A 19,126-nucleotide genomic window follows, 5' to 3' on the forward strand; every position below is an offset into this window, starting at 1 on the left:
ACCCTACATATAGCTACGAATTATAATATTTTATCGTAAATACATATCACATTTTGCCTTGTTGCGTAATTTTCCCTTAAATCTGCTTCTGACATTATTATATTTAATCCTAATTCAATAATTTTAGCTGAATTCAAGATCTGTTTTGTCCTTAGAAAGGCAAAAGTAACATCTTTCGAATAAATTATTCTTTTTTGTTATTTCACGGCAACAGTAGCCTCTTGGAAATAAATTAATTCTTCTTGCAATTTCACTGCAAAATAAGATGTCAACTAACCAAATTGTTTTGCTTTTGAGATATTCAAATTGAAAATTAAATGTTAACTTATTTACTTTTAGAAGTAGGAAGCCTACTTATAAGTTAAAGAATATTTTTGCTAGATAATATCTATCTAATTAAATGCTAATTAACTATTCAACTTCTTAACATTAACAAACATGTCACTATACAAAGATCCAAAGATAGATCATTCACTAACACTTGTACTATCATTTACTCGAAGTTTTATTTTAATAATATCAATATTATTTTACAAAACCGTATAATTCATGACTTGACATACAAGTGCAACACATGTGTCGAGGAACTAGTCCACGAAAAGAAGGGAGATCATAACTTGCATTTTGTGTACTACACTAGGGACCAGAGTCACCAGAAGGGAAAGAACCTCACATCAGTATAGACTCATAGCCTTCCTGATCCCTTTGATTCCGACGTTGATAAATAACAGCAGCACCAACAAGTAGTGCAATTCCAAACACTGCTGCCAAGGCTCCAATAGCATTCTGCAATATTACAATCTCACCTGTCTGCAATAGTGAAGAAGAAACAAGTTCAGAAATATATGATCTTGTGTAGACTTAAGTAGGAAATTCACTACTCTGAATCTCGAAAACTTTTAATGAGTCAAAGATCTTACTTCATCTGTGGAATGTAGGATAGAATTAGGCTTCGGTGATGGTTCAGCAACCAAGAGATAGAACAACCCCATCACTCCTGTATGCCTCTGGGCATTGCTATAGTTTGATAGTAAAGTTACAGTCTCCCCTTCCGAGATCTTGATAGAGCCAGGTCTAGGATAACAAGTAGACATCCCGACAATGTAACCAGCTTCATTTCCTGGTTCCTTTCCTTCCCCATAGATTGGAAGAGATGAGCATATGACACGTCCATCCTAGACCAAAGCAGCGGAAACAGAGAAGAAGAAATTAAGAAATAACCAACACCAAACACCAACGAACAAGGTGCTCCACAAATCAGAACAAGTAAATCTGCTTAGCTAAGCATGATGACAATTGAGAATAATATGCTATACAAACACGCAACAACTATTATTACTTCTTTACTACCCTATAGCAATGTCATTATACACTAGCTTATCTTCCTGAGTTCCCACACAAGTACTGAACTTACACTTATGTACTTACAAAACTAAAGCAGTTAACTATCAAGAAACAATATTATCTCCTATAAAATGATGCAGTTCATCGAGGGACCATTATATTAACTAAGCAGACAATATAACACGGCCATTAATTGTCTCAACGGGCAGGAGGCTCCATTCAGTATAATAAAAAACATCAACCTTTCTGCAGCTAATTGAAGATAAACTAAAATGATACCATTCTGACAGTCTGGGACATAACAGTTTGAATCAACAAAATAATCTTCTGAAGTATGACAATCATGTCAAATGAACGCTAACAACACTTCTCTTTTATCGGATGTTAAGAGAACGAGATTAGATATGGATTCAATCAATCTGGTCTTGAAAGTCGTGGCATACATAACCAGTGTTAAGATGACAAGTATAATTAAAAGAAAAGGTTTATTGTACAAAAATCTTTGTTTTCTATCAGTAAGTTAATCGTCTGAAAATATATAGGAAATGTATACAAGTAATCCAGATGGTAAGCAGAACATAATCAAAGAAACAAAATATAATAGCTCAGAGTACCACTCCATGGAGTGCTATACCAGTCCCTCCTGTATGTTGATGACCAACTCCATAGATGACATCTCCGCCGCTAGGAAAAGTTAGGATTATCTTCTTTGTATGAGTACAATCGATATTTGCAACAGCTGACGAACATGACTCCACTAAATATTCGATCTGAAGTAAAAGAAATTGCCTGAATTTTAGCCATATATATGCAGTAGTAAAGAGTTAAAAATGATTTGAGTTATGAGCTGAATTATCATTTTCTCTAGTGATTATCATAGGGAACTGCTCACACCTGGCAGGGATGTCTTGCCACAGTTGCAGTCGATTTTTCTGGCTTTTTCCATGTATCAGTTATATCGAGTATATAAATTTTTACAGGCACAATGGAGGCCTCCCAATCAATATACTTCACTGTGTACTTCAGGTACAGGCTTCTCCTCGATCCTTGGAATCCGTCTTTCACCCTGCATCTTGTTTCATCGTAACAACATCTCAACCCTCCAATGTAATCTGGCTCTATAACTCGGTCATGCTCGTCCTTGGTAACATTATAAAGATCACACCTGCATTCAGTACATCCCAATCTATCTTCCGCACCTCGTGTATCAATTGCATGTAAATTGAGCAACCATTTCTCCTCGTATCCAGGAGGTACTTCGACTGGATTACCGACTTCTATTCCATAAGGGTCTGGAACATAGGTGATTGTTTTTCGCGTCTCTGACCCAAGGCCAAAATATTGAGAAAGGCCTCCATCACATATCCCTGGAAGGCCTCTATCACATACCCCTGAGTTTCTCTTGACAATAAAATCTGATTGGTGGAACCCCAAATCATCATGGAACTTTGTTACTTCCACACCTTTTCGATGATAATATCTTACAACAATCCAGTGGTGAAGATATGTCTCATAAAGGGGTACAGGATTCCCTCCCTCATCAACTACTTCAGCATCTAAATTTTTGATAGCAATATGGCCTTTTGGGAAGCCAATGTTGTAGTAAAACTTGTTAGAGACAGATCCAGGTTCCAGCACAAACGCTGGTGATAGAAACACAGCAGATTTCACACGGCTTTCTTCTGAACTTGGATCAACCATTATTAACAGTAAGATCAAAACAAGTGAAAGCAACTGGTAATTTGGACAGCGTAACATCTTTTCCTCTTTACAACTTCACTTGATGCAAGTATATCTGTTGACAACAGTATCCTCAACCAATCAACAACACATAAATTTAAGCAAAAAGAGTCTAGTATTAGTTTCTGTTAAGGGGCAGAGCTAGCGTTTTGGCTACGGATTTGACCAAACCCAATACACTACTACAAACAAATATTTTTCCCACTGTGAATTAGCGGAAAATTTATGCTACAAAACATGATTTTTTCCACTCATTTTCCATCAAACCAGCTCACTGGGTGGAAAAATACAGGGTGGGAAACAAATTCTCATTGAAATAGTGGAAAACCTTCTAATTTTTCCGCATGAACATATTACTATTTTTGTTTTCTCATCGATTCAATCAAAAAATCGGTGAGAATTGTGATTGAACATTTTTTAGTGGAAGATTTCTATGGAAAAATAGTGATTTATTTTAGTAGTGGTTGCTTTGATCCAAATAATATATTAGTATTAAAAACTATTCATTGAATAGGAACATAATATTAATCTAGAACACAGTAACTTAAAAGGACTAAAATCCCTGAACCTATAAACTTCAAATTTTAACTGTAATTCTATGTAAGAATGCATACATTCTGTTGTTGCTGATAAAAGGAATTACAGAATACTGCAAACAGTATTTTTCCCTTGTCTGGTACTTGAAAGTGAAATAAATATGCAACTTTGTATAATAGCATACACTAGAAATTTAAGAAAAAGATGAAAGTTAATTAAACAGTCATTGATCACCTTTTCTTAGGTTTTGGTAAGGAGGAAAATATTTTCCAATTTTCCTATGTTTGGAAAATATTTTTCTAGGAAAACAAGTTGCATATAACATTCCAAGTTTATTGTCTTCTCTCAGTCCACCAATACCCTCAACCCCCCTTTCCTTGATCATCCACCCCGCCACCCCCACACGGCGAATTAGGAGTTTGAGAGTTCTAAATTTCATTTAAAAAGTTGATAGTGGAGTTTGAACCCACAACTCTAGCTAAACCCACAACTGTGGCATGGAAAGCATTTGTACAATCCTTCCTTAGTACCATTGAGCTATGAATCAATTTTGTTCGGGTTCATAAATTAATATACATATATATTTATTTAATTTTTCAATACAAATATAGGATCTACGAAAAAATTATTGGGTTCGTTTGAAACCACAAACCCCACCTAGCTCCGCCTTTGCCACTCCCCATCCCATCCCATCACACCTCCATATATTATGCGAGATAACATATAAATATTCTTGGATAATATTTTCTTGTTTACTTGCGACTAAGTAAATAAGTAAGAACCTCACTTATTTTTCAAGAAAATATTTTTTAAGAATTTATTTTTCAGCAGAAAACATGCTCCTTCATACCAAACACATAGTAAAAATCGTGCATAAAGCTAAAATTCATCGAAAAACTAACATAGATATTATGAGCAATGAAATTCTTTGATCTGGTACAGTAAATCTGTAAATAAAATATACTAATTATCATTAAGAAGATATAAACTTACCCGATCAATAAGCAAAAAATTCAGTGTGGAAAGACGGGGAATTCCTTCTGTATCGAAAATGAATTTTTTGTGATGAAAAAAATTTGAGATAATATGAAAGCTAAGATATGTGAGGACACTGCTTACGACATCTGTTGGAAATAAATAGTACTCCCTTTGTTCCATTTTTATGTGAGTAAATTTTAAATTTAATTCCATACAAAACTTATAAAAAAAATTAAAATTTATGAACTAAAATAAATTATAGAAATTTGTATCGTTATAAATTATTTATTAAAAGTAAAATAAATATTTTAAAGTTATATTAATAAATGATTTTGATTTGAGGACGAAATTTGGGCGATCCAATTCATACTTTCTTGATATTGACATGCCCTCAATTTTGTCAAGATATTGTCAAATCTAACAGATAAGCTTCGCATCTTGATTCTACTAGTATTTGTCTTTCGTCTTTATACAGTATAATTTAACTTTGACATTAAAAAATTTTTTAAAATAAAATGATTTTTAAAATTTATGGCGTAAAATAGGTTATAAATAAATTATTTTTAAAAAATAAAATAAATATTTTAAAATTAAATTATTACTAAATATAAAATGTCAGTTTTTTATTGACTGATTAAAGAAAAAGTAGTCCATATGAATAGGAACAGAGATAGTATAAAGCAAGAGGAAGACAATAGCTTTAAATCTATATACTCTTTTTATCTCAGTTTATATGATATATTTTTTTATTTGATAAATATGTAATGATACTATCAACATTTTATATATGTTGGATTACATTTATTTGGCAAATAATTTCACCAATATTTTTTTTAAATTTAAAATCTACGTATTTTTAAAATAATTTTAAACCATTACAAAATCTTCTAGTGTTTCTTAACCTCCAAGAAACTCCAAGCTTAATTAAACTAGGGAAAAGGGTCAAAAATGCCCTTAAACTATGTGAAAGGAACAAAAATGCCCTCCCTTTATAGTTTGGCTCAAAAATGCCCTTACCGTCAATACTTTGGTCCAGAAATGCCCCTATAGTTACAAAATGGGTCAAAAATGCCCTTTTCCGAATAAATATATATTTTTTCTTTTTAAACACATCTTCTTCCTAATTAAAATATTATTAAAGAACACTATTCTTGTTTTCTTTCTTCTAAAATCACTTTAACAAATAAAAAGGTAGGAAATATTTTTTTTCTTCTTAATCTCATTTTATCAATTAAAATAGAATAACGTCATGTACCCTTTGAACATATAATATATGTCATATATAAGATTATAGTATATCCATCATTAATTTATATTTATATAACGATAAAAAATAAGAAATATTTTCATTTTTTATTTTTTTCTATACTGAAGTAAGATAAGCATTTGCTAATTTTTAAAAAAAACATTCATTGAAAAAGAATGTGTTAAAAAGAAAATAATAATATATTTATTTGGAAAATGAGTCTGATCAATTAAATAGAATGTGTTCAAAAAAATAAATTATTTGAAAAATGAGCATTTTTGACCCATTAAATAACAATAAGGGCATTTTTGGACCAAACTACAAACGGATGGCATTTTTGTTCCGTTCATATAGTTTAAGGGCATTTTTTAACCAAAGTATTAACGGTAAGGACATTTTTGAGCCAAACTATAAACGAATGACATTTTTGTTCCTTTCACATAGTTTAAGGACTTTTTTGACCCTTTTCCTATTAAACTAACATAAATTTGAATGGAGGAGTATAAAATAAGAGGAAAACAATATTTTAAAATTTACTTTCGGTAAAATGGCTAAAAACGTCAATCGGCATGGCACGTCTTACAAGACAACCACAAATGGCCGGTAAATGCTTTCACACATGAGAAATTATTATTTTATTAATTTTTATTTTATATTATTTCACACGTGTGAAACTATGTTATTAGTATAATATTAATATCCCAAAGTCATTATCAACCACCTCACCATTAGGTATAATACATAAAAAAATTTATTAATTTGACCTCAGCTTATATTTATGTCCTCTAATTTTGGTGTGCACGCATACAATTAAATTTATATAAAATTAAATAAATAGACATATAAATTTTATGTGGCAATTTGTGTCCTAAGTGGTGGGCTACATATATTATGTCACGTAGGACTCATGTTTCTACTTATTCAACTTTGTACATGTTTAAATGGTTATTTGTATGTACCCAAAGATGAAGGACTAAAATCAAGTTAAAGTACACATTTATGTAATATGCCTAAATACTTGAAGGGAGGCATATTAATATACAGATTTATTGTCGAACAAAGAACAAAAACAAGTTGAAGATTCATAAATATGGAGTTTATTCTTGAGGATAACTTAAGTCATGTAGCTTATTTTCGAGTTTATTTAGCATTTTTCAATGTATCAAAAACAAAATTTGTCCATTTTTAATTTATATATTTTTCATTATTTTCTTCTTTGACAGAGAAATGAAAAATAGAAAAACCACAAGAAGTATATATTGTCAAAAAATGAAATGGCGAGTATAAGTCAAGATTAAATACTCTATCCATTTTTAATTGTCACGTTACATTTTCGAAAATCAATTTGATTAATTTTTAAAGTTAAATTATATTATATTTTGACATTTCAAACAAAAAAATTAGATATTCAAAAACTATATGAAAAGTACTATACATTCTAATTTTTCGCATATCAATATGATGAAAAAATACATCTAAAATGTTTGTCAAAGTTATTATCATTTGAATTTAAAAAATAAAATAAAATTATGACAATTAAAAGTGGACGAAGGGTAGTACCAAATATCATTAATTTCCTTCATTATCGATACAGATGCTTGTCTCTGTCTCAACTGCAATACTTTTGGACAATGAAATTTAACAAACTTATATCCACTACATATATCATATCACTACTAATATATGTGTGTCAATAAGCACACAGCTGAAGGGTCAACATGTCTGCTTCAGCTGTGTGCTTATTTATCATCAGCCGAGAAGTCCTTGATTTTTAATTTGCCATGCATTTATTTCAATCCCTTTTAATGGATATGGACCCCAACTCACCAATTCCATTCCCTTCTCTTTATTTCTGCCTCACAACTTCTTCCTTCACTTTTATTTTGTGGTAAATTAATATTTGAAAATGTCAATTATTCAATTTATAATTTATTTGTCTTACTTCTTTTTTTAATTTATCGTGTATTCAAAGATTACGTTTAAGATACTATAAATTATTAGACTTAATATTTAAAATATTTTATTACAAATTTGAAAATTACGTAATATACACTATTAATTACAATAATTAATAATTTAAAATATTTTTACTATCTAATAAGAGCCTACAAACACACTATACATTATATGTTTGAAAAATTCTATAAATCACAATAATTAACAACTTAAAATTTTTTGTTATATATTTAAAATGACGTTAAAAGCACTATAAATCATAATTAAAATATATATTTTTTAGAAATTGTTTTGTTGACTCTTGAAATTCTATCGGTGACACATGAATTTGAATAGATGGAACAATATATATTATTGAAAGTTAACGATACTATAAGTTATTCGAAAATGACGTTAATGGTTTTTATAAATTATAACAAATTAGCAACTAAAATATTTTTGAAAAAACATACAAAAAATTAGTTGATGAAGCAGCCACCACACCGTCGACATGTATGCTTTCTGTGATTAAAATTGAGTTTAACGGTTATTTTGGTCATTTAAGGATTTTTCTTTAAACTTCAAGCTTTATTAGTAGTGATGTATTCATTTTAGAGTTAACATGAACGTTTACTACCATAGAAATATATATAATTTATTCAAATTTTAAAATTTTAAAACTATTTATTTAACATCAATTAAAAATTAACTTTTAAATAAATATTGCACGGTCTCTTCATCACTAGTATTATATTTATAACTATAAGTGACAATAGCCACGTAGGTCATGGTCGACATGCCTGCCTGGCAGCTGCACTGTTTTCCCTTTTTTGGTAATTCTTCCGTTTTAATTTGTTTGTCTTGTTTTTTAATTTTTTAAATATTTAAAAATTGTGTAAAAAATACTATAAATCATGATAATTGTCAACTTAAAATATATGTAAAAAACATATAAAATTTGATTGATTCATAAAATTAATCTATTTGTCACATAAAATCCACTACATATATATAAGTGACAATAACCAGGCAGGTCATGGTCGACATGCCTGCCCGGCAGCTGCACTGTTTTCCCTTTTTCGATGGTTCTTTTGTTTTAATTTGTTTGTCTTGTTTTTAAATTTTTTAAATATTTAAAAATTGTGTAAAAAATAATATAAATCATGATAATTGCCAACTTAAAATATATGTAAAAAACATATAAAATTTAATTGATTCATAAAATTTATCTATCTGTCACATAAAATGGGATAAAAAAAAAGTAACATGTATTATTTAATTTTGGAAACTACGTAGAAAGTATTGTAAATCTCAATAATTAACAACATTTTATTGACTCTTGAAATTCTATTTGTGCTACATACATTGGGATAAGAGAAGTAACATATATTATTAAAAATTTGCGTAAAAAGTACTAGGAATTACAATAATCAAAAGAAGCAACATGTATTATTTAATTTTGGAAACTATGAAGAAAGTATTGTAAATCTCAATAATTTACAACATTTGATTGACTTTTGAAATTCATTTGTGCTACATACATTGGGATAAGAGAAGTAACATATATTATTAAAAAATTACGTAAAAAGTACTATAAATTACAATAATCAAAAGAAGTAACAGGTTAATATTTAATTTGGAAACTACGTAGAAAGTATTATAAATCTCAATAATTAACAATATTTGATAAGAAGTTGGAATTTAAAAATGGGATTCTTCTCTCCAAATGCTCTCAGTGTACGATAGTTAACGTACGCAGGAAAGGTGAAATGGCGAGGGGAAGAGAAAGAGGACGGGGACGAAGTCGGAAAATACCATTAATGACTATAGGAAGCTCAGTAGGGACTCGAGTGGAAGGAGAAGAGATAAAAGGGCAAAAACAATCCAAAACCCTTACTATGAATGAAGAAGGTGCAACAGAAATGGGAGCATCGTCAAGGTCTGAAGTAGCTAGGAGACTGAGCTTAAATTCTCCACCAACTACTACAGAGATACACGAGAGCTCAGATCTGGAAAATTGTGATGATGGGAAAAAGGTTGACACCAATGGAACAGTACCAGCGGTTGCAGAGGATGAAACAATCCATAGAGCTGAAGGAATTAATGGAGACCAAAGCAAAGGGAAGGAGCGGATTGAAGAACACCAGGAACCATGGGTTAATATGTTCAGGAATAATCGTGCAGCAAACAATGGAATGAGCCTATCCTATATCCCCCCACAAATAGTGAATGGACAAACAATGGTGCAGCTGGAAGAAAATGAGGTTCAAGCTGAAGAAGACAAATGGAAATGTGCACTCATTGCATATGTGATTGGGGAATGCCTTGGGTATAATACCATGAATAGGTATATATCATTGAACTGGACAGCAGTAGCTAAACCTGATGTGTACCTCCATGAAGAAGGGTATTATCTAGTAAAGTTCCAGAATCTCAATGACATGAATGAAATACTGTATACTAGACCTTATACTATCAATAATAGACCGATCATACTAAAACAATGGTGTCCTGATTTTGATTTTGGGAGTGAGTACTTAACCGAAATACCTCTATGGGTAAATTTTCCCAAATTACCACTTAACTGCTGGGGTGTGGGATCTCTCAGTAGAATTGCTAGTGCTATTGGAGTCCCTCTATTTGCTGATGAGTGCACCACAAAGAAAACAAGAATTTCATATGCTAGAATGCTCATTGAAGTTAATGTCACTAAGCCTATACCACAACAGATAATAGTTATGGACCCAAATGGAAGAACATTTATGCAATAAGTAGTGTTGGAATGGAGACCACAATACTGTGATAAATGCCAAAAGATTGGACACCAATGCCAAGTAGCTGCACAAACACAGGAGGAACCACCAAGGAAGAGAAAACCTTGGAAAAAAGCAACTCAAACTTGGCAATACAAAGGGCCAATCCAACCACAGAAGCAAGTGAGGGAGCAGGAACAGGAACCAAAGCAAATGGTAAAGAGTTCACAGCCCATTGCTAAGAAGGGTAATCAGGAGATAGAGCAGGCACAAGACAATCAAACACCAGGGGAGATTTGTCAGATCAATTTGTGACCAAATGCTGGAGGTAAGCAACTGGATTTTAGTTTTTCAAATTTTCCTATATTGGCAACTATACCAACTAGGAATGGTTTTGAAAGCCTCATGCATAGCAAGCTTGCTTCACTACCTATTGATAGAGGTGGAGCCCCCAAATCTTGTTGATGAAGTGGTTATTTTGGAATGTGAGGGGTATGAATAAAAGATATAAGCAGAAGGAGATTAAAGCTTATCTATAGAATAAAAAAATAAGTATAGCAGGTCTAATCGAAACAAGAGTTAAGGATCCTAATATGAAAGCAACAATTAAGGGAATAGCACCAGGATGGGGGATACTGCATAATTATAATGCAACATCTAATGGAAGGATATGGGTGATATGGGATGACAACTGGTATGAAACAACTCTAATCAGTAATACTGCTCAACTATTACACTGCCAGATCAAGGAGAGAAGTAAAGGACAACAAGTTATGCTCACTGTGGTTTATGGTTTCAATACTATAGAGTAGAGGAAAAATTTATGGCTAGAATTGCATATATTAGCACAAGGCATCACTCAATCATAGCTCATTGCAGGGGATTTTAATGCTTTACTCTCACCAAAATCTAGACTAGATGGTGCTCCTGTGAATCTCAATGAAATAAGGGATTTTACAGAATGTGTGAAAGACATTGATGTCACTGAATTGCAATGGAGGGGGAACTACTATACTTGGACTAACAAGCAACATGCCACTGACAGAATCTCAAGCAGAATTGATAGAGTTTTTGGGAATGATGAATGGATGGAAAAGTGGGGACATGTTTGTACTGAGTATGGGCTCCCAGGCATATCAGATCATTGCCCCATGCAACTCTTACTGCAAGCAACTCAACAATGTGTGAAAGTGAACTTCAAGTTCTTCAATGTGTGGACTGAACATGAGTCTTTCATGGGCTTAGTGGAGAGTATATGGAAGCAGGGGTATGACAAAGATAGCCTGAAGAAGGTATGGAGCAAACCAATGGCCTTCCAACCAGTTTTAAGGCAACTAAATAGAAAAGAATTCAAATACATTAGCCAGCAGATTGAGAAGGCTAGAGTGGAACTTAATAGAATTCAAGAACAATTATACAGCCAGGCAAATGATAAATTAATTGATCAGGAAAAAGAGATATTGTTGAAGCTGGAGAAGTGGTCAATGATAGAGGAAAGTGCATTAAGACAGAAATCAAGGATAAATTGGATCCAGTTGGGGGATGCAAACAATAAGTATTTTAGTGCAATTATAAAGGAGAGAACTCAGAGGAAGCAGATCAGAGGTATAACTTCACTAGATGGACAGATGTTGTATGAGCCACAAGATATCCAAAATGAGTTTGTATTGTTTTATAAAAGTCTGATGGGAACTTCTGCTCTTAAACTTCCAGCTATAGATGTTCAGGTGAAAAGAGGGCCCATATTAACAAAGCAGCAAAGGATTCAGTTATGTGTTGATATAACAGAAAATGAGATTTATGCAGGATTGCAGTCCATTGGGAATGATAAAGCTCCAGATATAGATGGTTATAATGCATTTTTCTTTAAGTGTACTTGGAAGATCATAAAAAATGTTATTATTGAGCCTGTCCAGAGTTTCTTTAAAAATGGTAAAATACACAAACCTGTCAATTGCACTTTAGTAACTCTTATCCCAAAGGTGCAAAGCCCCACAACTGTGAAAGAGTATAGGCCAATTGCTTGTTGTACTGTGTTGTATAAAATCATTTCTAAAGTAATGGCAAAAAGATTGCATGATGTGATTCATACTGTCATTTGTGATAGCCAAGCTGGGTTCATACCAGGGAGGAAGATCTCAGATAATATATTGCTAGCTCATGAATTGGTTAAAGCTTATACTAGGAAGAATATATCTCCCAGAAGCATGCTCAAAATTGACCTTCAAAAAGCCTATGACTCAGTGGAGTGGGACTATTTGGAGCAAGTGATGAATGGACTGGGTCCTGCTATGTTTATTCAGTGGGTAATGAATTGTGTGAGATCAGTGAATTATTCTATAGTAGTGAATGTGCAGGCTACTCAGAGCTTTCCAGCAGTTAAAGGGCTCAGACAAGGAGACCCAATGTCCCCTTTTCTTTTTTCTATAGCTATGGAACATCTTAGTAGACTACTTAAGGGACTCAAAGAAGAGAAAACATTTAAATATCATCCAAAATGCTCTAAACTGGACATCACTCACTTATGCTTTGCAGATGACTTGTTAATATTCTCTAGAGGAGATCTCAATTCTATCTAGGCCCTCCAAAGATGTTTCTCACAATTCTCACAAGCCTCAGGATTGCAAGCAAATCACAATAAGAGCTCAATTTATTGTGGGGGAGTCCAACTAGAAGTAAAGCAACAAATCAGCCATCAACTTGGCTACAAAATGGAAGAACTACCTTTTAAGTATCTTAGGGTGCCTCTTTCAACCAAGAAACTGACAGTAGTCCAGTGGTATCCTCTCATTGACAAAATCATGACAAGGATTAACTCATGGACAACTAGGAAATTATCATATGCAGGTAGAATACAATTGGTACAGACTGTGTTATTTGAGATGTAATCTTATTAGGCACAACTGTTCATCATTCCTGTAAAAATAATCAAACTGATTAAGGGGCTATGTAGAAGCTATTTGTGGTCAGGTGTGGGATATGTTACTAAAAAGGCCCTAGTAGCTTGGGAGAGAGTGTGTTGTCCTAAAACTGCAAGAGGTATGAAATGATTAATATGCAAGTCTGGAACAAAGTTGTTGTGGCCAAATTGTGTTGGGATTTAGCAAATAAAGAGGACAAGCTTTGGATCAAATGAATACATACATACTATATAAAGGGGCAGAGCATCTGGCAAGACAAACAAGCCAGCTGGATGACAAGGAAAGTAATGAGTGCTAAACATACAATTGATCAAATCCATCTGATGCAGGGCAAGAAAGGGAGTATGATCAGGCAGATTTACCTGTATATTATAGGGGAGCTGCAACGGCCTGACTGGAAATGCCTCATGTTCAACAATGCAACAAGGCCAAAAGCGTACTTCACAGTGTGGCTTATGCTTAACAAGAAGTTAGCAACGGTTGACAGGCTAGCTAAATAGGGTGTGGAAGTAAATAAGACTTGCATCTTATGCAAGAGCAGAAGAGACTATAGAGCATCTGATCATCCAATGCCAATTTTCTAGAAAGCTATGGGAAAGGTTGTATACATGGAGTCATCAGCTTAGTGTGGTACCAATGACATAGGGACAATTTATACAATGGAGTATTCAACATGGGAAGGAGAAGACTAAAACAACTCAAATTTTTAAAATTATATTGGCTGAAGGAATATATGGGCTGTGGATTGAGAGGAACAACAGAATTTTTGAGAAAAAGAGCAAAATGGAGGAAACTGTAGCCAAGGAGATAGCCTATGTGACTATTGCTCGAGCTCCAGCTAGTATTAAAAATGTTGTAAATGAATTTAAATTCTGAGTAATAGGATGTAGAGTTAGAGGGTAGTTTGATGTTTTACTTTTTGAGAACAAAGCATGCTGTGATAGCTGCTTGATTTGTAATGTTTTGCCTCTGGTAATTAATAAAATGTTAGTTACCAAAAAAAAAAAACAATATTTGATTGACTCTTGAAATTCTATTTGTGTTACATACATTGGGACAAGATAAGTAATATATATTATTTAAAAATTATGTAAAAATACTATAAATTACAATAATTAACAAATTAAAATATTTAAAAATCATATTAAAATTTAATTGACTATTTAAATTCTATTTATGTCACATAAAGTGAGACAAAAAATACTATATATATTGGGCCCGTGCTAGCACATACACTTGTGTCTAGTAACAAGATAAAAAAGAGCTGATTATTATGTTACCAGGATTTGACAATTTTATGATTTTAAAGTACTTTTAAGTGGACGTTCTGTTTTCTTTTATTTGGAATATTTAAAGTTGGAGTTGTGTTTGATAAATCAAATTTGCTCTAAAATAATAATATACATGGACATCAACAATATTTAGTTAATTAAGAGCATCTAAGGCCAAAAGTACACTTGTGATAGGTAGTCTCCCTAAAGAGCAATTGCATAATTTATTCTCCATATAACAATACCCATATTATTGATTCTTCAAAAAAAAAAGTCCCTATTACTTATTCTACATATAATAGTCCTCATATTATTTATTCACTATATATAACAATCTCTACATTATGATTCATGTAAATATATACTACCTAAATAATCAACCATATTATTACTAACACCTTGTTTGGATAGTTGTTCTGTTGTAGTGTATTGTTAGGTTAGATATAATATTTGTTTTGATTATTACTTAAACTCTATTGTATCATATCATTTAAATTCATCGTTAGATAACGACGAAAAGACTCATTTTATGTAACGGCCGATTTGGTGTGTGTTGTGAACCAAGCTGGCTCCGTAAGGGCCTATGGGCTAAAAATGGTTAATGAGACTGATACAGTTATAACTAGTGGGCCGAGTAAAATATTAGAGAGTTTTATTTGGGATCCCGGCCCAATTACCATTTGTTAAAAAGAACAATTGTTCAAATTATGTCGAAATTTTGGTGTCAGTTATCTCTCATCCTCTTTCTTTGTTCTTGTATCTCATCCCCTTCTAGTTACCTCCTTCTATGTTAATATCTCCTTAGTTAATGTATTATTACTTTGTAGTGCATATTCTACTAGTAACTTGTATTCAACAATATATATATATATATATATATATATATATAATAGTGCTTGTGTTGGAATCGAGTTTGTTTCAGTGTGATCATGTTGTTACCTTAATATTTTCTTCTCATTTTGTGTCTTTATTTATTACTATTTAATTATTATATTTTATCTTTTATCCTATCTTTTCATAGTAGCTCTTCCTCGTACACTACTTTCTTGTAGGTTTATCATTGCAAATTATGGATGTGTGACATTATGTAACCACGGAGAACAATACAATCTATCCAAACATTGTATTCATTAAAACAATAAGTAAAAAACCATCCAAATAAAGTGTAAGAGATTAAGGGGAGGATGTATTTTTTTTCTATAATTTTAAGGTTAAGAAAGAAACAAATTATTGACCAAAGAAAGTGGTTCAAACTTAAGCATTTGCTCCAAATTTACCGGAAGATAACACGCAATTTTTGTGACATAACATTTCATCTCTTTCTCAATTTACAAAACAAAAAATATTTTTTTTTGAAAATGAATACAGAGTGATGAAGAAAATACAAAGATAAGTAAATCAGACGAAAAAAAAATAATGGATACTTGTAAAAAAGAAAAATGGAAGGAGAAAAGAGAAAAGAGACGCCAAGAGATCTCTCTTTTACGTACTATTCCTTATTCCGAACATCGAAAGTGAGTTTCCATTTCATTTACATTTTTCCTTTCCTTCTTTACATATATATGGATCGAATCTACAATTTTAAATCAATAAGTGATCGAGTCAGAATTTTCATTACGAGATCAAAGATAAGAAGAAATAAATATATGATCCATAATAAAGAAATTAAACATCTACAATAACACATAAAAATATTTTTGGTCAATAAATCTATGCTTAGCTTAATCTTAATGGCTCAAAAAAATAAAAATTAAAAAAAAATAAAAATATATATATATATGTGTGCGCGCGCGCATTGCATGGTTTATTGATATTTTTAGCCTATACTAATTCAGACGAATGGAAGATTAATTAGAGATTTTTCGTGTGAAATAATTTTTCAGCAACTTTATTATGTTTTAATTTGAGTCCATGGGCGGATCTAGGTAACATTTTGACAAATTTAGTAGTATATCTACATTGAAATTAAAATTGTTAAATATATAAGAAATATATGTTGAGAAACCAATAACGAAGCAATCTCTTAGTCCAGTCCTGGATATTTTCAGCAACATAATTTCTCTTGTTAGTCAAATTTCAATGACATAGGATGTTGATTTTTCGAGCTAAAACTAAATAGAGGATCGATGAATGATTTTCAGATGGTGGTCATCTGATACAGTTGCTGTTGTGACGGGCGCGAATAGAGGGATTGGATTTGAGATTGCTCATCAACTAGCATCACATGGATTAACAGTAGTTCTTACTTCACGAGAAACTGGAGTTGGTGAAGAAGCAGTGAAAGTAATGCAAGAAGGAGGTTTAAATGTTGCATTTCATCAATTAGATATCGTTGATCATGCATCGATTGAAGCATTTTCTGATTGGATCAAAGAAACATATGGTGGCTTAGATATACTGGTATTTTATACTAATCCATATTCTCTCGGTGTTATGTTACTACTCTTTCTGTCTCATTTTATATGAGTTAGTTTGACTTGACACAGAGCTTAAGAAAGAAAAAAATACTTGAAATTTGTTTGTGGTCTAAAATAAGTGACAGATGTTTGTGTGGTTGTAAGAGTAAAATGAGCATTTTAAAGTTAGATTGTTACTAAATATAGAAATGTGTCATCCGGGGGAGTGAGGGGAGTATTCAAAAAAGGGAGCCGCGGGTTCTTTCTTTCCTTGTAGGAAAGGTCTTGGTTTGGTATGGCATCAAAGAAAACCTGTTATTGATGCATACATTCTTTTCTAGCTGGAGATAGAGGAAAATAGAAAGATATGGACTTTCCATCAAGATTTTTCTTGCAAGCTGATTCCTTCTTTTTGAGACCGACTAAAAAGGAAAGTGAGTTATATAAACTAGGACAGAGAGTATTAATTAACTGGTGATTTTCATTGTGACTTTTACTATTTTTGGCAAATATGGACATTTTCAGTTGATGATATGGTGTACTATATATGTGTCTGTAGATCAATAATGCAGGAGTGAGTTTCAATGTTGGTACAGAGAATTCCATGGAAAATGCTGAAACTGTTATCCAAACGAACTACGTTGGCACCAAAAATATGACAAAAGCGATGATTCCTTTGATGAGGACGTCTCATTATGGTGCTCGTATTGTTAGTGTAACCTCTCGATTGGGAAGACTACACGGAAAAAAGAATGTAAGTACGAGCTTTCATTTTCCTAGCATTATCATTTCAAGTCATCGCGAGTTGAGATAATATGAAAATGAAGCATTTTCTTCTTTTGACATCTCAAAAGTTTACATTTTACTTGATGTAACCAGAGAATTACGAATGTCAGCTTGAGACAGCAGTTGGAGGATGTTGATTCCCTAACAGAGGAAGTCATTGATAATGTTATGAAGATATTTTTGGAACAAGTAAAAGACGGTACTTGGGAGTCAGGGGGATGGCCTCAAGTATTCACTGATTACTCAGTGTCAAAGGTTGCAGTGAATGCATATACTAGGCTAATGGCAAGGATACTCGAAGATCGTCCTGAGGGTCATAAGATTTACATCAATTGTTATTGTCCGGGTTGGGTGAAGACCGCGATGACTGGTTGGGCAGGGCATATATCTCCTGAAGATGCTGCTGATACTGCAGTCTGGCTTGCTCTTCTCCCTGACCAGTTTGTAAGTGGTAAGTTTTTTACTGAAAGGCGCGAGATAAGCTTTTAAGGTAGACATTGAAAGGTCATTCCAGATAGATACTGCTTGACAGTCATTACATTGCTATCTGTATTTACTAGTTGGTGTGAAAAAGAGAAGCGTAGATGCCCTGGTGAGTAGGTGTGAGAGGTTGGAAGTGGCAAGTGTTTGGAGAGTTAGAGTTAGGCTGAAGAAGTATTGTAGGAAGGTAATTATACAAGACATGGTGCATCTTGAGCTTATCAAGGACATGATCTTAGATATGAGGGTTTGGAGGTCACAGATTAGAGTAGAAGGTTAGTTGGTAGTTGAACGTTCTATCGTTTTTCTGTGGGGTAGGATAGGTGGTGGTATCAGTACCAACTCTCTTACCAGTAGTATTAGCATTATTCTTGTAGTTTCTATTCATCAATCATGTGTTTTGGTTTTCGCACTAGTTCATTGTTGTTACTCTTCTTTCTCTGTAACTTATGTACTGCTTTCCATTGAGCTACATTTCGTTGTTGTTACTAACTTTAATTTTCACTCTTTTTCAAACTGCTTTGAGATGCTTTACTTAGGCCAAAGGTCTATTTGAAATAATCTCTCTATCTGGATAAGTTCAGTGTACATTCTATCCTCCTTAGACCTCACTTCTGAGACAACACTGTATAATATGATTATTGTTGCTGTACGTATTGTTCTTCAGTGTGATAGCACATTGGCCATCGCGATCACAATAAACACTGCACCAACAGAAAAAGTTACCTTATCGAAATGA

General features: G+C 32.6%; 1 protein-coding gene across 1 annotated transcript; it reads right to left on the minus strand.

The window, feature by feature from the left end:
* Positions 1–470: 470 nt before the first annotated feature.
* LOC102591330 (uncharacterized) lies at positions 471–4,737 on the minus strand. Its single transcript, XM_006346564.2, has 5 exons — positions 4,615–4,737; positions 2,239–3,139; positions 1,959–2,114; positions 921–1,175; positions 471–810 (listed from the first exon to the last, which is right to left on the minus strand). The coding sequence occupies exons 2-5, from the start codon at positions 3,100–3,102 to the stop codon at positions 670–672; spliced, it is 1,416 nt and encodes a 471-aa protein (XP_006346626.1). The 5' UTR covers positions 3,103–3,139; positions 4,615–4,737; the 3' UTR covers positions 471–669.
* Between the last annotated feature and the right edge of the window lie 14,389 nt (positions 4,738–19,126).

This window comes from Solanum tuberosum, unplaced genomic scaffold, assembly GCF_000226075.1.
Source record: "Solanum tuberosum cultivar DM 1-3 516 R44 unplaced genomic scaffold, SolTub_3.0 scf00078, whole genome shotgun sequence".
Taxonomy (NCBI): domain Eukaryota; kingdom Viridiplantae; phylum Streptophyta; class Magnoliopsida; order Solanales; family Solanaceae; genus Solanum; species Solanum tuberosum.